Here is a 23,854-nt window from a genome sequence, read left to right as displayed (position 1 = left end):
AGGATACCCACTATTACCATTTTTATTTAACATAGTATCAGGAGTCCTGGCCAGAGGAGTTAGGCAAGAAAAATAAATAAAAGTCATCCAAATTGAAAAGAAGAAAAAAAGGAAGGAAGTAAGGAGGCAGGGAGGAAGGAAAGGTAGAAAGAAAGAAAGAAGGAAAGAAGAAAGCAGTCATTATTTGTAGGTGACTCATTATCTATACAGAAAACCCTAAAAACTCCATCAGAAAACTGTTAGAACAAATAAATTCAGTAAAGCTGTAGGATGCAACGTCAAAAACCTGTTGTGTTACTGTACATTAATAAGAGAGAATAATAATAATAGAGAAATTAAGAAAACATTCTGTTTAGGGGCCTGGGGTGGCTCAGTTAAAAGTCTCACTTTTGATTTCAGCTCAAATCATGATCTCAGGGTTCTGAGATTGAGCCCATGTTGGGTTCTGTGCTGGGTATGGAGCCTGCTTAAGATTCTTGTTCTCTACTATGCAGCCATCAAAAATAATGAAATCTTGCCATTTGCAATGATGTGGATGGACCTAGAGGATGTTATGCTAAGTGAAATAAGTCAGTCAGAGAAAGACAATTATCATATGATCTCTCTGATATGAGGAATTTGAGAGGCAGGGCAGGGGGTCGTGGGGGGAAGGGAGGGGGAAAAAATCAAGCAAGATGGGACCAAGGAGGGAGACAAACCATAAGAGACTCCTCATCCCAGGAAACAAACTGAGGGTTGCTGGGAGGTGCAGGGGTGGGGAGGGATAGGGTGGTTGGGTTATGGACACTGGGGAGGGTATGTGCTATGGTTGAGTGCTGTGAATTGTGTAAGACTGATGATTCACAGACCTGTACACCTGAAGCAAATAATACATTATATGTTTAAAAAAAAAAATTCTTGTTCTCCCTCTCTCTCTGCCCCTCCTCCAATCTAAGGAAGAAAGAAAGAAAGAAAGATATCTTGTTTACAACTGCATCAAAAAAAATTTTTTTTAACACCCAGGAATATTCAACCAAAGAAGTGAAAGACTTATAACTAAACACTTAAATACTTTTATGAAAGATGTAGATGAAGAAACACCAAATAAATGGAAAAATATTCCATGCTCATGGATTGGAAGAATTAATATTGTTAACATGTTCATATTACCCAAAGCAACCTACAGGATCAATGCAATCACTATCAAAATTCCAATGGCAGTTCTCATAGAAATAGAATAAACAGTCCTAAGATTTATATGGAACCATAAAAGATTCCAAATAACCAAAGCAATCTCAAAAAAGAACAAAGCTGGAGGCATCATATGCCTTGATTTCACACTATATTACAAAGCTATACTAACAAGAACAGTGTGATATTATACCAATACGCTGATCACACACACTGCTCAATGTAACTGAATAGGGAGCCTAGAAATAAACTCATACATTTATAATCAATTAATTTATGATAAAGGAGCCAAGAACACACAATGAGAAAAGGACAGTCTTTTCAAAAAATGGTGTTGGGAATTGTACCATCACATCCAAAAGAATGAAAATAGACCATTATTCACTCCATACACAAAAATTAACTCAAGATAGATTAAAAACTCAAATGTAAGGCTTGAAACCATAAAACGTCCAGATGAAAACATAGGCAGTAAGGTCTCTGACATCAGTCTTGGCAATAATTTTTTTAATCTGACATCAAAAGCAAAAACAATACAAGCAAAAATAGACAAGTGGGATTTTATCAATCTAAAAAGTTTCTGCATAGGAAAGAAAACCTTTAAGAGAAGGAAAAGGAAACCTACTGAATGGAAGAAATATTTGTAAATCATATACCTGATAAGGGGTTAATATCCAAAATATATAAAGAATTCATACAACTCACTAACAAAAAAATCTGATTAAAAAAATGGGCAGAGGATCTAAACAGACATTTTGCAAAAAGACATACAGATGGCCAACACGTGCACAAATACATGCTCTGCCTTATTATTCACCAGGGAACTGCAAATCAAAACCTCATACCTGTTAGAATGGTTATTACCAAAAAGACTAGAAATAGCAAGTTTTGGCAAGACTATGAAGAAAAGGGAACCCTACAACAGTGTTGGTGGGAAGGTAAATTGGTGTAGCCACTATGGAAAATAGTATGACTTTCCTTAAAAAACTAAAAATATAGCTCTACATGATCCAGCAATTCTACTTCTGGATTTTTGTTTAAAAAAATGAGCACACTAATTTAAAAAGATAAATATACCTAATGTTCATGCAGCATCGTTTATAATAGCCAAGATATCAAAATAACCTGTCTCCAACAATGAATGAAAGAATAAAGAAAATGTGGTATGTAAATATAAATATAATATATGTGTGGTGTGTGCATATAAATGGGAGTATGTATATGGAATATTATTCAGCCATGAAAAAGGATGAAATCTTGCTATTTACAAAAACATGGATGGCTCTTGAGGGTATTGTGCTAACTGAAAGAAGTCAGACAGGCAAAGACTGATATCATATGATCTCTCTGGCATGTGGAATATATTTATTATATATTATATATTATATATTATATACTATAATATGTTAACATATATAATAACATTATATAATATACTAAATATAAACATATAACTTCTGACTATATCAAAATCAAAGGAAATGAGGAAATGTGTATCATCAAAAAAAAAAATTAAGTTGTCTAGTGCTTCTTGACTAAAATAACAGTGCTCTATCCTTGGGCACCATCAGAATTTTAAAACCCCTTAGACCTGAAAAGATGGTGATGCCCACACCCACCATGTAACACAGAATAAAAACAAAACAGGAAATCACAAATAGTATAAGGAAGTGCCATAAAGACACATGCATCTGTTCTTATAGAATGACTGAATGGCATCTACATTCATGTTAACAGCAGGGAACAGATTTCACAGAGCTTCTACCTCCAAAAGGGCTGGAATGTTTGCTATCACTTCCCAAGCTGTTGGGAAGGAGATGGTAGCCATGTCTATGGGTTGCCCATCTCCCAGTGGAAAACTACTGGTGATAAGAAAGTGTTCTCCCTCGAAGTGATCTTTTCCCAAAGTTTAACTTCCCTTTGTTATAACAATACAAGCAGCAAAGTGATTTGATTCTCTCGTTGTTTATGGTAGTAGATTGAATTTTCCCATGAATGCATTGTGTCTTTTTGAGATACTGAATCTGAAAAGTCAGAGATTTCACATTTCAGCCAAAGCTAGAAGACAAAGATGAAAAAAGCCTCCAAAAGATAAATTCTGCTCTAAAATCCCAAACGTGCTTACATTCAAGAAAAGAACTTTTTTTTTTCTTTTCTTTTCTTTTTTTCTTGAGAGAGAGAGTGAGAAGGAGAGCATAAACACAAGCAGGGGAAGGGCAGAAGGAGAGGACAGAAGTAGGTCCACACTCAACCCAGAGCCCGATGAGGGACTTGATCTCATGACCCTGAGATCATGACCTGAGCCAAAATCAAGACTCAGACACTTAACCGACTGAGCTACCCAGGTGCCCCATGAAAAGTATAAAATTAAAAGTATAAAATTTGGGACGCCTGGGTGGCTCAGTTGGTTAAGCAGCTGCCTTCGGCTCAGGTCATGATCCCAGCGTCCTGGGATCGCGTCCCACATCAGGCTTCTTGCTCGGCAGGGAACCTGCTTCTGCCTCTGCCTGCCATTCTGTCTGCCTGTGCTCGCTCTCTCCCCCTCTCTCTCTCTGATAAATAAATAAAATCTTTAAAAAAAAAAGTATAAAATTTAAAAGTATACATAATTTTTAAAGTATGCATAATTTATTCCAATTGACTACAAAACAAAAACCTTAATAAGTTCTGATTTTTTACATTTCAAATTAGAAGCCATTCTACATTTCTAGTGGCTTGATTTAACTGAAGTTACTACAGAACAAACTCTCAACTTTCATCAAATGGGATTCCTTAACAATCTTTATGTTTAAGTCCATAATACAATGATACACAACATATGTTAAAACGGTGGCATGCTTCTGAATCATCAAAAAAAATTCTATATTTCTTCCATTTAATTTTGAAATTATATGTTTTATTATTTTCTAACTAAAAAACTGGTAATTGATGTACCATGTATGCATATACAATATTCAACTAATCATAATATGATCTACAACATCCCAATTTTAAGACAGTGTTCTCAAAAAGGATTGATTTCCGAGGAAAATTTAAAAAGGAAAAAAAATAGAAGGATTCTACCTTGATTATTTCTGTTTGTCACATTATATGCAAACAGATGAATTAAGAGATGCTATGCTGAATGTAGCAAAAGAAAAACTGAACCAACCTTCTTGACAAATATTGAAAAATCAAATTCTGGCATTTTACAACTATTCAATAATTATTCATTCAGCATAAGCAGAGAACATTTTTAAGTGAGTGTAATTCTGTACATGTTCAGAAGTACATTTCAAACAATAACAGCTTTATTAATTTCATGACCTGAGCCGAAGGCAGTCGTCCAACCAACTGAGCCACCCAGGCGCCCCTATTAATTTCAAATGCAAAGAATATATCCCTGGTTTTAGTTTGACTGACTTACATTACTGATCAACTCTTTTTCTATTAACTACCCTCCCCTACCCCATTCTTTCTAAAATGAGTGAGGAAGCTTTTAAAAAATGTTTGAACACAATTCACTTTGGGTTATTATGTTACAGAGGGAAACTACTACCCAAGTAAAAAGAAGAAATCTTAGTAATGTTAAAAGGATAACCTATTGAAATTTTCCCAACTTTGGGAAATTTTTGCCTTTTTTAAAAGATTTTTTAAAAAGGGTTTTATTTATTTATTTGACAGAGAGAGAGAGAGAGAGAGGGGAAGTACAAGCAGGGGGAGCGGCAGGGAGAAAAGAGAAGCAGACTCCCAGACTCCCACTGAACAGAGAGCCCGACATGGGGCTCGACGCCAGGACCCTGGGATCATGATCTGAGCCAAAGGCAGACGCTTAACCGACTGAGCCACCCAGGTGCCCCTCAACTTCAGAAGACTTCTGACAAAACTTATTACGTTCGAAATAGTCTTTTTTATTCTACTCTCCCACCAACACAAAAGATAAAGTAATAAAGTTAACTAGAAATTATATTTAAAATTGCTCTGTTTCCTGCATGTTTTGTTACCAATCTGTATGAATTTTTAATGATTTTGATCAAAGTAGGGAGAAATCAAGTTAGCATACATTTTTCAATCTACCTTAAAACTCTGAATTTTTTTTTTTTTAAAGATTTTATTTATTTATTTGACAGACAGAGACCCAAGTAGGCAGAGAGGCAGGCAGAGAGGAGGAAGCAGGCTCCCCGCGGAGCAGAGAGCCGGATGCGGGGCTCGACCCCAGGACACTGGGATCATGACCCGAGCTGAAGGCAGAGGCTTTAACCCACTGAGCCACCCAGGCGCCCCAAAACTCTGAATCTTTGACGTATCGGCTACTTTCGCCGAACAGTAAGGTTCTTACTCCGTAAGAGTAAGTTAATATGTATTTGAAAAATACAGTTTTTTTAAGATAAAAATAAAGAACAAAATACAGGCAAGACTCAGAAAGAAAAACCACATTGCCTTGACTTTGAATCTTTACTTGCATATTTACATACTGTATCTTTCTAACCCCATTTTCAAATTAAAGACTGGCCTGACATATTTTCTTACAGTTTGGGGTTCTTTAGACAGTTTAACCTCACAGTAGCAAAACCCTATGACAGGGCAGGTCAAGTAACTAAGGACCTAAAATTAAGTCTAGCTGAGAAAACTTTTATTATCACCTTTCAAAGACATTTTGTTTATTTTCAATGAAAATAACCAGATCAGATTATTTTGGGAAGTAGAGGGCATATGTGGTGAGTTTGGATTTTTGCGTTCATTTTGCTTTGTTTCTGTCGGTTTATTCTTAGAGCACTCTTTTACCCAAGTTACAGATACAAATGAGACTCTCCTGATAATGAAATATTAGAAATCCTTCTTTGCACACGTTTTATGTCATGAGGGAAAAAACCAAAGTACTCCTGAATCAATAGGTTTAGAAGCAACAAAACTCTGAAGACAGTCAAGTTATAAAAGCCCATTTTCAGATCTGGAACAACTTCTGAACATACAGAGAGTATTCAGCATGCATTATACTGAAGGAAAAGTCCCACTTTCATTATTTCCTGATTCTTGGAATCCAATAAAAACTTTATGGAACAAAAACTCTTTGGCAAAGAATCCTTCACTGAACGCATAACCAACCACCTCCACAACCCTCCTTTTAAAGTAATGAGAGTTGATAAACTATAATAAGACTAGGGAAATTTTTACTTTTTCTCGTGCGTTTTGAAAGAATGATGAAGTGGTTTTTTGGCTTTTTAAGCCCTGGGGACTTTCAGCACCTGGACAATGCACGTTCACTTTTCAAAAAAACACCAACAAAAATGAAAATGGTGGTGGTTAGGTAAATATCGATGACGCCCGTATACAAGTATTTGCCCCTGTGAAGGGCCTACACAGAATCACATCCCATCCTGATCATACCAGTCTGCCAGAGAAAAACAGGCAGCTGACCAACCATGGGGTGTTTATCTATACAGTGGTACCTTTGTTCTCCAACAATGTTAGATTGCAAACGTCTTGGAGCATATATTTACCTGGAGGATTCTTGGCAGGATCATTGTGGCTTGGACTTCCTGATTGTCCAGAATCTATAAAGAAATCACAGAAAATGTTTTCTTTTTAATTTGTTTTGAACGAATTTCACAATCCTCAGGAGGACTTTAAAAAAAAAAAAATTAAGATGCAACAATGAAGCTGAGTGTGTTTCAATAAAGTATACTTTCCCAAGCCTTTCAGCAGCAACACTTTATTTATCAAGCTAGATGAATGTCCATCCATATTTCTGTGTCAAAAGGAAAAGAAAAAAGTAGAGATCTATCATAGTCTCAGAATGGAGCAAGGCTTTTTTGAAACAAAAGGTCTGGCTCCAAAGCCACGAAAGGCGGTTTGGAGGTGGAGCCTGTCAGAAGTAATATGAAATAAAGCAGATACATCCCCTAAAAATGCAACCCGAGTGTAATTAAACATGCTTTTAAGAACCTGAAAATGTTTTTATTCGAGGAGTGAAATACACAGAAACGAGAGTCCGTTTTTCCAGGATTTCACGTGCACACGCACATACCCGCTCCCATAATCTCCCAACCTACTGGATCCAGGCCCAGATTTGTCTCCATCCCATAATAGCAATCAATTTGCAAACACCAAGAAAAGCATAAATTACTAGGTAGAAACTAACATAGCTTTGTGGCGAGCAAACTGTTGGATCAATTTAATTTCCATCTGTGATAGACAGACTGCAGATAAGGAGAACAAGATCAATGTCGTCTCTCTGAATTTCCTCCCGCACGTTCTTTTTCATTGATGCTTTCTGCAGAAAGCAGCAGAAAGGTTACACTACAGCTAAGCAACACTCCTTTCCCAGCTCATCTAACACTGCTATGTTTTGCTCCTTCCTCTTTTTCCTCTATGTCCCCTCCACACTTATCTGTGTCATTTGCCCTGTATGATTATACACTTCCTTGCAGGTTGCTTTCTCATCTTCTTTTATAGGTTCTAGTATTGAAGTTTTGCCTCCCCAACTAAATCGCATGCTCCCAAGCAGGGAAAGAGATCCTCTCTACTTCTTTTGTGTCCTCCCCGGTGCGCAGTGTGCCGTGAATGCACTAGGCTTTCAGCAAACGCCGGGGGAATGGAAGGCTAAGATTCAGCAGCCTTCTCTGCCTGCCTAGGAAAGGCGGTTTTGAACTTGATAGTGAATTTCAACAAAATGTGATCGGTGGCCACAGATAAGTCTCCTCCCTGAAATCTTGCCATGGTACCTAAGCCAAGACAGGAATCCAGTCTCACTGAAGCAGAAATATCTTAGGCTGGTTTTTTTCAGCAGGGTTATTAACTTCTTCCATGGAAGTGATTAGCATACTCCAACTGCTGCTTCCACTGTTAAATGCAAGGGGATCCTATGAGTCTCTTTCTGTACAGAGCTTGGTTTTTCATCTTTGCCTTTTGCCTCATGCCTGCTAAATAGAGTTAATGCTGAGATGGGAATTCTACCTCCTCATCCTATTTCCTTTGTCTTTTTTTTTTTTTCCTCCAGAATAGCTTTCATGAAATCTTCACAAATATATTTAGTGATTCCCACATTATCCTCCAACTGATTTCCGATTTCCCAAAACGGAAATAAAGAAAGTGGTAGGAGCTACTCTTGTAGCCTGTTTTCCAGTTCATGTCTCCTGTAAACAGTCCCACAGTTTGGTGTTCTCTAAAATGCTTGTCTCCCATCTCTCGTGAATCTGCTTGCTTTTTTCTGGAATTGAGGCAAGACTTGGTGACTTACAACTTAGAAGGTCAATCCTTCTCTTTCTACATTCCTATAAAAGATGGTATAACATTGGCCACTTTCCAGGCATGCAGTCTGATGGTTACATAAAAATGATAAATGACATTATTTTGCTACAGCTTCAGCTATTTCTGCCTCCAGTTCCTCTGACAAATGTCCTTCAATACTGATACTACATTCCAATTTAATTTCTCAAGTCACTCTAACCTTTTGAGGAGTTCCTACTTATTATTATTATTATTAACATACCTACTGGACAGAGGGCTTCTTCATATTGTCTATTTTCTTCTGAAGTTAACTCACATTTATGGAGATCTAGACATGCATCCCTCAAGGTGGCTAACTGCCACCTTCCTAACGACACAACATGAGGCAGGTTGACCTTGTCCTCAGGGGACAGGGGTTGTAGACTCTCCGTGAGCCTCGCATGTTTACTTAAATCAGTTCCAAAAGGGCACCACAAAACTCCTTCCCAACATCTGGCTCCTAAAACTTGGGTCAATTAAAGAATGAGTGTCTCTTCTATTCTGAAGAAAGTATTCAGCTAGAACAATAGCACCCCCTGTTACCACAACATCCCGTGGGGAAACCCTTGTCTTTTCGGCTGCACATTACCCCTTCCCCCATTCCCAACAAGTGCACACCAACCTCTTCATTTGAAAACAATATAATTACTAAAACAAAACACAACCAAACCACAAACATTTGAGGGAAAACTGAAGTAGACACTACATTTGAGTCACACACTTGCTTTTAATAAGAATTCTACTTTCTAAAATGATCGGGCATTTACCGGCACGCAATGGCAGCTTTTCCTCATATTCCCAAGTCTGCTTCTTTTCATGAAGTAAAAGAGCATATACGAGATCCCAAAATATAGAAGAGAGCCGCCTCAGGGAGGGGGCAAGTTCGCATTTACTTTTCAGATTGTAAATTCTAACACTATAATCTACTCTTAACTCTTATGGCACCTTATACCGGTCACTCAATTCCAACTGCTAGAAAAGGAAGTAACCAGCGAGTCATAGTTGGCAGAGAAACCAAAATGAACTGTTATTGTGGTTAACTTCAGAGAAGGAATTATTTGGACCACATCAAAAACCCAGGTCACATTACTCTATACCCAAAGGTTTTCTTCAACTACTTCCATCATTTGCTCAAGTCCTGTGTGTGGGTCTGTGTGTACTTAATATGTTATCATCAATTCTAGCTCTGTTCCTCACTAGTAGGGGGATTTTGTGCACAATTACTTAACTCTTAGAGCCTTTTGGTCTTGATATTTACAACTGTAATACTGTCTACCTTGTAGAATTGTTGGAAAGCTTTTATTATGTCAACCATCATGCACTGGTCAGACGCATCTGATACAATCAGTAAATCAACGGTATCAAACACAGAGGTCACATTCAAAGAATGATTAGTGTGTTTAATGGGCTAACTCTCAGGAAGAAAGGGAGAAAGGGGATATGACTAAATTCTGCCCATCCCAGGCAAATGATTTGTGGACAGGGCACCTGGATGGCTCAGTCGGTGAGCATGTGCCTTAGGTTCAGGTTGTGAACCCCCTAGGGTCCTGGAATCGAGCCCCATATCGGGCTCCCTGCTCAGTGGGGACCCTGCTTCTCCCTCTCCTTCTGCGGCTCCCCCTGCTTATGCTCCCTCTCTCTGTGTCAAATAAATAAATAAAAATATTTTAGGGCACCTGGGTGGCTCAGTGGGTTGAAGCCTCTGCCTTCAGCTCAGGTCGTGATCCCAGGGTCCTGGGATGGAGCCCTACGTCGGGCTCTCTGCTCAGGGAGGAGCCTGCTTCCCCCCGCCCCTGCTCTCTCTGCCTGCCTCTCTGCCTGTTTGTCATCTCTGTCAAATAAATAAATAAAATCTTTTAAAAATTTTTTTTAAAAATTTTTTAAAAATAGCCAGATTTTTGGTAAATAGCCAGAACATGAAGGAGACACTTGAAGGATATACACTTCAAGAGTGTGTGTCTGCGGAGAATTCCTACGTAAAAGCTGTAGGCGCCCTCTCCCCCCAAGGGAGAAAGCTCTGCCACTGCAAGGCTCTCGTGAGCTCTCATGCTCAAAAGGCAGCAGATACAAGCCATCTGATGGGGATTACCTTCCAGAAGACGGAAGTCTGTGAAGAACAAGGCTGGTAAGAAGGGGGGTTGGGAGTTGCCCAGCACACTGGGTCTTGAGTCTAGAACAATCTGGATGTAGTGGAGAGGAGGACAGGGGACCAGAACTTAAAAGCAGCTCACCTGAACCAGTCCTCCGTCATTCCCTCCACGTTTTATTTTTTCTTCCTTGATCCTAGTCTACATCTTCTACATGTCTGACTTCATTGGACATAATGCAGAGCTGAAATAGTTTGCATTACGTACTTATAAAAATATCTTCTGATCCATTCTTTATGTTTTAATAGTGTGAACTAAACATGTATGTCTTCTTCTTGGAAGAAAATAGTGAAGCCATTTCTAAGTTACTACTTTTTAAACTCAATCTATTCCTCCTACCCCAGGAATAAGAAAAGATTCTCATCCCCACATGACCCTTACCAACTTTTCTTCAATCCCTTTGTGTACTCCCTTTTAGAAAGCAGCCAGCCTTTTATGGCTCTTCTAATAACTAAACTTTTAAACTTTACCCAAAGAATGGCCAGCTTCCCTCCTAACCCAGTTTTATGAAAGACCCTGGGATATTTAAGCGACCGAAATGGCTTGTCCAAAGTTACATGGCAACTATTAAAACATATGTTCTCTACATGGGCCACCCATTCAGACACACTGCCTCTTGAGAGGTTATGATGCAATCTTAAAATCACGTACAGCCAAGCGATCTTTCAGTAGATTAAATGTTTCTGGGAACTTGACCTTCCTCTAACTTCCCTCCTCCTTCCTATCATTTACCAATACATTCAAAACCTTTTTCATACATTTTAAAATCCCACAGCTATTCTTTCACTCTAAGTTGGAAACAATTATTATTAAAATCTATACAGTTATCAACACTTTCAAAAGAGGACACCTCTGAATTAAATTCAGCCTGGATTCTCTCTGCTAAATAAAAAGAAGTCTAATGTTTTACTAATTAATGATCTAGTGAAAGTCCAATAAAATGTTTGTTAAATAGGTGAGATAATAAACAAATAATAACCACTTAAATATTTGTTAATGAGTACTAACTTTCTGAGGTAGGTGAACTCAATTATCTGATAGGGGCAGACCATCAAAACTGAAAGTCTTTCGAAGGTCACTGCTGTGAATCACTACTGATGTGAATCAGTAAGATTCATGGAATCCCTTCTATAGCCCAATGGCTGATGTTTGGGTCCATAATAAGTTCTCAATAAGATCTTATTAAATTTCCAATTCATTTATAATAATGACCTTTAACATACTGTTTTAAGAAGAAGAATATACACTCTATGCCTTCTAGAGCTCAGAGGCTGCCCAAAGAGAAATAAATGTATAAAGGTGTTATTAATGAGTATGTATCAAGATCAGCAAGCAGTTTGTTCTTCCTAGGAAGGATGAGTTAGGGTGTTTTATAGATGGTACCAAAGGGAAGGGACCTTAGGGTCTTGAGAAATGAACGGATCTCATATTATGGTGGTAGATATAATTCCACTCTGCTACCAAGGAGATCTTTTTGAAACTTCAAACTGATGAAGCCACTTCACCGCTAAGACCCTGACATGTATTCCAAGTACCCAAGGGAAAATCTCCAAATTTTTCAGTATGCCATTCCGGACCGCTAGTCTTTACCAACTCCCAGGTCCTATATTAGCCTTCTGGTTCCCCATATGTCACTTACACCTGATGCCTCCAAGTCTTTGCACATTCTGTCCCCTTTTTTTCCTCCCTGAAGTCCTCCACGTTGAAGTTATCCTTATTTTAAATTCTGAAATACATGAAAGCGGTATGCTGACCTATTTATTAGCCCTACAGCCCTAATCTTTGATATACTGCCTGACATTCCGTTGAGTAAACTAAATGAGTAGGGAACAAGTGGTCTCTAAAAGTACAGAAGTGTACTAAGAAGAAGGACTAGGCATGCCCCTCAGGGCAGAAACATGCATTAGAAGCCAAACAGACACACCTTTTGTGAGGTGGGGGGGAGAGCGGGGGAGGGTTTGGGAAGGTCAGGTGTAGGAGTCCTCGCCTGATGTTCAGGCTCAGTTCTGCTTCCCTTACCTCCAGAAGGAATACTTGGAAATGGGAGGGGGTAGATAAGAGAGACTATTTTGATTGAGAAATTAACTTTGGGGTCTCTCCTCCAAAAGGAAAAAATGTCTGTTGAGGGTCCAGAAACAGGCCCCCAGTTTGCAAGCAGGAGGCCAAGAAGTTTTTAATGGCCTTTATACATAAGCTGTCTTTCTACTCCTAGATGAAACCTATTTCAGGAATTCATTTCATGTTCTGGCACCATGACTGGAGTATCAACAGAAAAATTAAACTTGAGAGGCATGATTTTAATTTACAGTCATGTCAATGCAAAGAAGGGACTGAAGAAGGTAATTTTCAGGTCCCTTCTAGCCCTAAAATTCTATGATTCTGTAACAATATGGCTTTTATATCAAGGGATATCAGAAGAGTAAATGAAACCCACACCGTAACCTGTTAACCTACAGATAGCCTCTCGCAAGAACTAAAATTAGTCATCATGTGATAAAGAGCCCCTTTGTCATATTCTTTTGCTTTAAGCAGGTAAAGAAATAGCCCATTGTCAACTGAAGAATACCACGAGATTTTTTTTTTTTTAAGACTTGGAATGGCCCCCTTCTTTCTCTCCTAAACATTAATTACCAACATATTAAAATAGTATAATTTTACAAATTAAATATATAGCATGCCAGAAAGAATCACTTAAGAAAGAGAAAAGTCAGGATGTAAGGACCAAGCAAAACCCTGAGGGAAAGGAGGCAGATGAATGCATTTTATAATAGGGACACACAAAAACAAGACAAATGATGCATCCTTTTAAAGGCAAAGGGGAAAAAACTCTCTAACTTTCCTAGGGCAAATTTCTCTCACCCTCTCCCATTGCCCTCTGCTCAAGTCTTGTGGCTCACTCTTGGCTGTTTACTTTCCCAGTGACTGCTTCCTCGGGATTTACAGAGACTTGGCTTCACGGACTTGCAATTCTGATTACATAATTCGCCATAGTTTTCTTCGGCACGGTTAAAACGTTATACGGCTTCAGGTTTAATGGAGAACTGCTTCATCAACTGGGGTGACACAGAACTATAGCTTCACAATATTTTCTTTCTCCTCCTTTAAATATTTATTAGAATAACACACACACAAAAAGAACACAGGAAAACCAAGGGCTTTCCTTGTCTCTCGCAAGCACATCGATATGCAGGGAAATGCCTGCTCGTTCTCTCTCTCTCCTCCTCCGTCTCTCTCTAGCTTCTGTCCCTCTCTCTTCTCAACAGGACATTCCTTTACATGGCACCCACTCCGTTGCAAAACTTGCTTAACCAACGGCCCGTGGAAACCATGAACTCTATCACTTTGTTAATGGAGTCCTTGATACATTTTTACTGAATCGGTGCCCCCTTCCCTAAACTCAGGTCTGAGTACTGAGTACGAAAAGAAATCAAATCTCCCTGAAGACGTTTGGCAGAAGCAAAATACTGTTCAGGAAACATGGCTTCCTATGTATCCTTAATCATGCTCTTTAATCTATATTATTTCCCATCTAAAGGCCCGTACCTTCAGATCCTCCTTTTCATTGGCTAATACAGATTTTTAAGTATCTGTGGAATACAACAGAACTCAGAGTTTTAAAAGAGGTTGCTATATTAAGGGTCCTTCCAGATAAATTAGCTTAACCAAAGAAAATATAAAACAAGAGCACAGACATGTCAAATATTAAAAAAAAGCATAGACATGTCATCTAGCCTCTCTTTCTTATTCCTACACATTCCACTAGTTCTATTTTTAAACTTTGTTTTAAAGAGCTACTTTTTTTTGGTTTAACAGGGTGATTAGGTTCAAAGCATCATATCTCAAGGATTAAAATAAGGATTTATTTGGGCTCAAGACCAAAATTTGTCCACAAGGAATTAGCCGAAAGACAGAGGCCACTGAAATTTAAGGGGGGAAAAAATCTCATATCCATATTAGAGCAAATTAAACCTGTTCACAGGGGGGACTATTGACTAGAGCAGATACGAACACCCCTGCACAAAAAGTGTTAAATCTGCCAATATCTCTGACCAGTGGTTTGTACCGGCTCATTAACTAGCACCAAAACCTCACGACTGAAAGCAGGGATAATTGTATCTGACCTTGCCGGCCTAAGATTAAGTTCAATGACTCTTTACTGATCCAGGGATTGAGTGAACCAAAGGTCACAGCCAGGATCATCTGCACTTCTTGCTTTCTAAGCCTTTACCCTATAGAACGCACAGACACCATACTGATCATTGTCAAGATTGCAAAGTTCCTACAGTGTGTTTTCAATTAAGTAAATAAAATGTGGTAATTAAATCAAGATTGCGTAATATGTTTTTGATTTGTAATCTCATTTAAATTAATTAACTGACTCAATCCTTGTTTAGTTTTTAAACTGGCCTAGTTAGGGAAAGAGTCCCTGGGAGCAAATCCAGTTTTCTATCTTTAAAAACAAGGCAAAGCAATCTGGCATCCTTAAAAAAATTTTTAATGCACCCAGAAAATATATAAATACAGAGGCAAGGGTGTTAGTGTAGTGGAGGGAGGAGTTTTATGGCATGATTGTGACTAAAAAAAACAGTTCTTGCACTAGAGAGAAATAAACCAAGACATTATTTATTCAAAACATTTCTTTTCCAATTTTATGAAGATTGCATGTTTGTTGGAAGCAAAACATCTCCAGCTGTATTTTAAGTTTCTGAAGAGAGTTGCAAGATTTATAATCTTTCATAAATGCTGCCCATATCTCATAATATTAGATGAACACGCCACTACGTACTTTAAGGAACAATTGGCCAATACGTTTTGCCATATGAAAACAATGAAGTACTTTCCAAAGCCCGGCCAGATCCAGTAGGAAAAGATGAGATGAATGTTCTGTCTTTCCCATCTGGGAGACATTGTGGATTTCAGCTATTCTATGTAATATACTTTTTTTTTCTTGGAAACCAAGAAACCTGCATTTTATAGTAAGGTATGTAGTGCAAAGAGAATGTTGGTGAAATATGAATCTGAAAATGAAAACCAGAATGTCATCAGACTCAAGAACATAATTATGGAGGCAAATTGAAAAAAAAAATCATTGCAAAATTTCAATATAAACCAAATGCAATGTTTATGATCATATTAGTCTTAGATTTGCTCTTAAAAGGAAAGCACGGAAAAAAAAAATGCTCTCATACCTCCAAAGCCCCAAAGAGCACTTGCCATGCTCACTGACACAGTGACTGACTTATTTTATTTTGTCCTGGGGTCCCCACGGATTAGTCTAAATCCCACACATGCCACAGTCCTGTGGACACATGGCCTCTTTGTGCTATGACGTTCCATGTACTTCTCCAAAACTTACTACCATATTGTATATCCAGATCAAAACCAGATACAAGACTTTCTAATATTTCGCCAGCAATTTTTCTTCTCAGGGAGCAGGCTGTGTTTTCTCCAAACTGTCTGGAAATTCAGAACGCCTGGGTCCCATTCGGTAACTACCAACCACTTGTACTCTGACCCTGAGCAAACCCCTTACCTCAGTTTTCATGTTGCCTGGTCATTTAAAACTGGATAAGAAAAAGGCACAAGTTTTCAGCCTTAGTTCATTTACAACAGAAATAAGGGGTGGGGGGGGGGAATAACTTCACACAACAGTGAAAATATGCGCAGGTATTTATGGAGAAAGGCTAATGTATTTTTTTTGAAATATACTTTGAGGTCTAATTTCCCACTTACACTCCTGCCTCCACCAAAACCCCACCTAACTGGCCCTCCTCTGTTTTCACTCCACATTTCCCTTTGAAAACTCTAACAGCACTGGAAATTAAAGGGCTAGGTTAACATCCAGCCCATTTGTTATGTTATAAAATTCATGGGGTCAAGATAAATGGAAATTATTATTACTATTTTTAAATTTGAGAGAGAAAGAACATGAGTAGGCAGGGAGGGGCAGAGGCAGAAGGAGAAACAGATGCCCCTCTGAGCAGGGAGCCTGACAATGCGGGACTTGATCCCAGGATCCTGGGATCATGACCTGAGCAGAAGGCAGATGCTTAACCGACTGAGCCACCCACGTGCCCAAGATACATGGCAGTCTTATTCATCACTTAACATAATCCCTGGCATATTAGTTAGGTGCTCAAAAAATATTTGTTGAATAAATGACTACTATTTTACAGTGGGCAAGACCTTGATGGCTGCTCTAACTTAAGCTATTTTTTATCTTCTTCAAATTAAAATTAATTGTAATAATGCCAATCATAACTATTACTTGTCTGATGATTGTCTACACATATTCTATTTTTTGAGAACCTCTCTACAAATACAAATTTAGCAACTGATTCAGTCACAAACTGAAAAGTCATATTCTTATTTGAAAAGTGCTCATTTGATCATAGGCATGAGTTCCTAAAAAGAAATTTTTTACTTGGCTAGACTTCTCCATTATGCCAGGTGAAAGAATACTTTGCCAAATCATTAAAATATTTACATTTAAATCATCATATGAGCTTACAGGAAAGAAACTGAATAGGTTTTTTATATACCTGATTGGTTATATATGATGAATAACCAGACTTTGCCTTATTATTAAATCATGGCTCTTCAGTATATGGTGATATATTCATACAAAAATAAATGTATGTATTTAATCCAGAAGTGTATAGTAATTAGCAGAAAAACAGAGTAAGACAAAATTTATACACCTTCCACCACAGGAAGGCAGATTTGCGTGTCAGACATTCAGTACTGCTATTGTTTATAAAACAACTTTGTCGTAAAATTGGAGGAAAAAATGAGAGAAGTCACTTGACGAAAAAGGAAGTGTGCTGATGTGACAGAGAATGGAGTGGTATTCAATGTCCTAACAGTTCCTTGATAAATGGTTCAAAGAAGTTCTGTCCCCATGTTTTCAGGGCAAAGGCTAATTTACCAGGAATAAGACTACTTGAATAATACATCATGTGAGTGAACATTTTCAAAAAAGGATAAAATGAGGAAACAAATGAGATAATAATTTCCCCCTGCCAATTAAAAGTATGCATGAGAGGAATGTCACTTGATTTTATTGATAAAAACAAATTTTAAAAGCTGGGCTAATGTGATTTTTTTTCCCCCTGAGAGGGACAAAGAGAATGGGCCTGTGGAGGAGCAGAGGGAGCCGGAGAGCAATCTCAAGCAGACTCCATGCCTGACTCAGGGCTCGATCTCATGACCCTGAGGTCATGACCTGAGCTGAAATCAAGAGTCGACATGCTCAACCGGCTCAGCCACCCAGGCACCCTAACTTTACCTTTTTTTCTAAGGGAAGGACAAGATTATGCTAATAAGTAGAACAGTATGTTTGAAAGAACTCTGAAAAGTTTATAACCCAAAAGAAATATGAAGATTTGTTATAATCTGATGTGGCAGTATTCTTTCAAATGTCATTGTGAAAGGAAAGCTGAAAATACAGGTAAGTTTAACCAAAAATAATAAAGAGCCTGATATAGAAGCCTACCATGGAATCTACTATTCATGCCTTGGTTATTTGGGAAATAAGAAAAAAATGATGCAAGGTATGCCTAATTCTATATATCCATTTTAAAGAAGGGAACCAAGACTATAAGGGTGTAGAGCCATGTACCATGTGTTCAAAATTCCTTCCATTTTATCATTTTGCTCAGTTTATCTTTAACAGAGATTCAAATGGACTCCTTATGATTAAAAATCTCTAAACTAAGTCTAAAGAGTATGAAAAAGAACCAGTTTCTGCATAATGTCCCATCCATATGTCTTAACCCTGAATGGTATCAAACCTATGTAATTTTATACATCAAATGCCTTCCAGATGTGACAAAACTTTAACACAGACCAACTTCAAGTTCTTTACTGCAGATTCATCTCCCATGCTCATAAAGATTATTTTTACTGCACATACATTACACATGGCTAATGTTCAATTTTGCAAATTGATTATTATGCTGCCATTTCAAGACTGACATTGCATTCCAGTCAAAAAACAGAGTATGCAGCATACCGAGCCTGCAAAGAAGTCACAAAAGAACCAAGAAACCACATCATCATTTCCACATTGTAGGCAGTGCTTGATGACAAGGACAGTTGAACTTCCCTTGTCCGTTCTCGGTATGTCCAGAGGATGGAAGAGGGGGAAGCTGAGGCCATCTATGACTCCCTGTCAGAGCTAACCGCCAACAGAACGATCGAGACTCTCACCTGTTGTTTTGGTTTTCAAGATTTGTTCTAACTAGAGAAGATCAGATTCTTCTGACATTTAAAGGATGCTAAAATTTGAAAATTAACCAAAAACAAAAAGTGAGAATTTTCAAAAGCATCTAACAATAATGTATAATGACAAATCATAAACTAAATTTTCTAGTGCAATAAAAAAATTAGTAATTCGATGCCATTAAGAAAAACTAGTGTGATAAGCCTTTCAATAATACCATGCAAATACAATCCCTCACGTGAAATTAATGCTTTGAGTGAGGTAAGCCTCACTCAATGCCATCTCTCCACCCCACCTCAAAAGGAAACAGTCAACGAAACAAAGAGGCAACCCGGAACCCACAAGAGAAGATATTTGCAAATGACACTACAAAGGGCTGATATCCAGATCTATAAAGAACTCCTCAAACTCAACACCCAAAAAACAGATAATCATGTCAAAAAGTGGGCAGAAGACATAGACAGACACTTCTCTGAAGAAGACATACAAATGGCTAACAGACACATGAAAAAATGTTCATCCCCATTAGCCAGCAGGGAAATCAAATCAAAACCACACTGAAATACCACCTTACACCAGTTAGAATGGCAAAGATTAACAAGTCAGGAAACAATAAATGTTGGAGAGGATGTGGAGAAAGGGGAACCCTCTTACACTGTTGGTGGGAATGCAAGTTGGTGCAGCCACTTTGGAAAACAGAGTGGAGATTCCTCAAAAAATTAAAAATAAAGCTACCCTATGACCCTGCAATTGCATTACTGGGTATTTAGCCCAAAGATACAGAGGTTGTGAAAAGAAGGGCCATATGTTCCCCAGTGTTCATAGCAGCAGTGGCATCAATCACTAAACTGTGGAAAGAGCCAAAATGCCCTTCAACAAACAAATGGATAAGGAAGATGAGGTCCATATACACAATGGAATATTACTCAGCCATCAGAAAGGATGAATGTTCCATTTTTATATCAGCATGGATGGGACTGGAGGAGATTATGCTGAGTGAAATAAGTCAAGCAGAGAAAGTCAATTATCATATGGTTTCACTTAGTTGTGGAGCATGAGGAATAACATGCAGGACATTCAGAGAAGGAAAGGAAAAGTGAAGTGCAGGAAATTGGAGCAGAGACGAACCATGAGAGACTGTGGACTCTGAGAAACAAACAAGGTTTTGGAGGGGAGGGGGAAGATGGGTGAGCCTGGTGGTGGGTATTAAGGAGGACACATATTGCATGGAGCACTGGGTGTGGTGCATAAACAACGAATCTTGGAACACTGAAAAATTTAAATTAAATTTTAAAAAAAAAGTCAGAGTTGCCAAGTAGTAGTAACTTGTCCTCAGAGCCATCCCTCACTCTTTTCCTGCAAACTACATTCCCCAGCTCTGTTAACAAATGGGTTTGGGCCAGGTCCAGAACAATGGGGAGGACAGGCGGGAGTTTGGGAAATCAGAGGGCAAGAAGAAACGAGAGGGCAAGTATTTCCTCTCTCTGCTTTGACAGGCCTCTCCAAGTGGTGGCCAGGAGTCCTTTATGGTTCTAGCTTTCACTGGGTGGGTCCCTCTCTCTGTGGTCCCCACACCCCTCAGATAACTGTGACTCAAGGACTCTGTGAACACCAACTTCTCCCCTTACCCCTCCAGCCCGAGTTGAAGTAGGGAGCTCCTGCTGGTGTTGATATCTGGGTGGCCTCACTGTTCAGTTGGTGTCTCACCTGATCTAATATCATTCTAGTTACCTCCTACCCCGCCCTCATAAAAGTCTTTCTATTGTACTCTCTGGTAGAAACTCTATTTTCCTGGATCCTGACAGATATATATGCTTGCTGAAGCTTGACATATTCATCACTCCAAAATATATGTCAGGTAATAGAGTTAACAGTATTAGACAGATTAAATATAAGGCCATTTAGAATTTAATAAATTTCAAGTAATTATTATGATTCTCATAAAAAAGATGAGAAAGCACTGTCACCATTCGGTACTAAGTATGCAATCCTACATCCCAAAGTCTTTTGTAAAAAGACTTAAAAAAAAAAAAAAGACTAATTACCTAGATTTTCAATGACAAGCTCTAAATACATCTCTTCCAAGAGATGTGATAATCCCACACACCCGTCCATGTTTACTATTTCTCCTTTTTACCATCTCATAGTCTCTCTATCTAACAAATTACATGATACCTGGGTTGTTTTTATTTTTTTTCCCCCTGTGTAAATGACCTTTCTACAAACACGACTGTTTGCTCCTTGTCTGGATCAGTTGAGTCTGATTATTTTTATAGAATACTATGCATTTACTTATATCTCATGACATGAACAAATTTGAATCACTTATCGTTGTCTGAATAGCTAACAATATCATGTAAGGATAATTAAACTGCCTTAAATACACACGAATTTACATCAACATAAGGATAATACATATTTGAAAAGAGAAATAATTTCAACATTACTCTCTTTTCTCTAAGAAATCATTCATGAAACCTCACTTGACGCATTTTCACCTCGGCTAATTCATTAAACAAGAACAGACAAAAGTATTTTCTTCTATCAGAACACTAATTTACAACGCTATACTAGAATACTGCACAAATAAGAGACAACATAAAAATACTGATGAACGTATGCATAAGGAAGTATATAAACTCACAGTGTCAAAACTTTAGAGTTGCAAATGCAAATGACATGGACCGACTTGATGTCTTAACAGTGTGTTTGATAACAGCCCCGGAAGAAGGAAGTGACACTAAATATTTATTGAAAAAAGAAAATGGGTTATAGTCTAAACAGGCATAAAGTGATCATGAAGGAAGCCTAGCCATAATTTCCACTTTTTGCATTTTCTCTCCTTTCCCTTTGATTTCCAATAAGAAAATTATAGTGCGATGGACATACCATAAGACAACCCCCAGAATATAATGGAAGACATGTTGCACAGACCTTGAAAACCAGAAGAATAATGTTGACACCACAAGTGTTCAGTGTCTCTGGTAATGGGGGTGACAGGCAGGAAGCATAATACCAGATAGAAATGGACTCTAAACTTTAACCAGTTTTTTTACTGTGCATATATTATTCTAAACTTAAACTTTAATTATAAGTTGCAGTCCAAAAAAAGGCAATAAGAAAAGATCAGCAGTTCTTTCAATGTACTCTATTATGTGGATTCTGGGATTTAAAAACCATCACGTAGGAATATATAATTCAGCTAAAGCCAAGACACAACAAGTGAAACTGCATTGTTTACATTATCCTGAGCAGATAACTGAAATTAGACAGATATACTTGGCCCAGAAATTGGTTTAAAGAGGCACCTTCCTAGAAATAGGCTGATAGTGATTAGGAGAGACGACTAATCTCCACCTTCAAACAATGTATTTGAAGATCTGGCTGAAAGCCAATAAACACAAAATCTCCATCCACTTACAAATGGCACAGCAGATAAAATGCAACAAAGTAACAGGGAAATAGTTTATAAGTAAATTCTGTTTTTAACACCAGAGACAGGGGGTTGTACCACTTCAATGCAGCTTTCTCCACCCACCCACCCACCCCTCACCCACAAGGGTTAAATCTCAAAGTGTGATATCTCCTGGACATCACGATGTGCTGTGCCTGACCTGGAAGGAAACTGTATTCTCCCAAGCCTGCTTCAACCTTGGCGTGTCAGCTGAGGAGGCCAGGGCAGGGATAGAATGTGCGGATTGTGGTATCTCTGCCGCAAGAATTGGACTGAAACCATTGAACTTCATAGGACCGTTCAGTGGCTGGAACAGGTGAAGGACATTTTGCACAACTGATGGAGGCAGAAGCAAAACCGGGCAAGGTTTGATGTTACAGTTTCCATTCCTGACCCGAGTAGCTCTGTCACCTGTCAGAGGTTCACAGCCCTTCTTCTGCCCGGGACACGGTTTGAGAAGTGAAATAGGGGCGCCTGGGTAGCTCAGTGGATTAAACCTCTGCTTTTGGCTCAGGTTGTGGTCTCAGGGTCCTGGGATCGAGCCCCGCATTGGGCTCTCTGCTTAGCAGCGATGAGAGCTCAGCAGCCGCTTCTCTCTCTCTCTCTCTCTCTTTCTGCCTGCCTCTCTTCCTACTGCCGATCTCTCTGTCAAGTAAATAAACAAAATCTTAAAAAAAAAATGAAATGAAATAAAGTGTCACAGCTCTTTATAAGAAAAGTATGCTTGTCTTTCTACCTATTGTTGACAGAATATTAGATTTTTGTAGTAAAAAAATCTACACCTATCTATGTCTAAGGAAGTCTAGGGTATAAAATCTACATCTAAGGAAAACTTCAATGAAGGAAAGATGGGGTACAAACCCAGTTAATTTCGAAAGGATGTGAAACAGAGAAATAATTTCCCCCCAAAAGGATAACTTTTTTTTTTTTTTTTGGCTTGAAAATACAAACTCTAAATGGGAAGACCCTGACTTAATACACCATTCTTGTCTGTGCAGGTTTGTTTACTCAATGGCAATATTCGTGATTGCAATAAAGTCAGGGTTCCACGCATGATTGGAATACAAAGGTTAGGGTACCCCCATCTAGATGCCAAGCCAAAGCTTTCTTCCCACGTTAGGGTCCCATTCAAAGGGACCCATGTGTTTTTCAAATGACAACACTGCTCAGCTTTCTTGTCACTGAGTTGGAATCTTTTGTGACATTATGTCATTCCATGAAAACCAATATACAATGGGGGGGGGGCATGCCCTGGGATCCAGGGAGGCCATTTGAAAGAAAAAGGAGGGGGTGCTTAAGAAAACTTTCCTTTAAAAAAAAATACATTAACAATAATAAAGCAATAACTGAACATTCTCTATTAATATTATCCACTAATTATCAGAACTGGAATAAATTAGCTGATCTAATTCAGTCAACTGATAGAGAATAGCTCTGATCACCTCAGTCCATTTGCAGGGCTAAAAGTGCTTCCATAAGATGGATGTTTTCTTCCCATGTTCTTTCACACACAGGTTCACATGGGTTGAACTTTAGTTTCTATTCACCTGTTTACCTGGATTCATTCTCAGCTTAACATTCATTAAGCGTTAAGACACAACAAGAGGTGCA

The 23,854-nt window shown here is 38.4% G+C and overlaps 1 protein-coding gene across 8 annotated transcripts in view; it reads right to left on the bottom strand.

Annotated features, from left to right (window-relative positions):
• Positions 1-23,854, bottom strand: part of NFIB (nuclear factor I B) — a 226,237-nt gene that overhangs the window by 89,144 nt on the left and 113,239 nt on the right. For all 8 annotated transcript variants that reach the window (XM_032307181.1, XM_032307180.1, XM_032307182.1 and 5 more), the window contains exon 3: positions 6,651-6,704. In XM_032307181.1, coding sequence (XP_032163072.1) covers positions 6,651-6,704 — 54 coding nt within the window. The remainder of the gene's footprint in view (positions 1-6,650; positions 6,705-23,854) is intronic.

This window comes from Mustela erminea, chromosome 12, assembly GCF_009829155.1.
Source record: "Mustela erminea isolate mMusErm1 chromosome 12, mMusErm1.Pri, whole genome shotgun sequence".
NCBI lineage: Eukaryota > Metazoa > Chordata > Mammalia > Carnivora > Mustelidae > Mustela > Mustela erminea.
The sequence above is the reverse complement of the archived record's forward strand: the minus strand, read 5'-3'. Positions and strand labels throughout refer to the sequence as shown.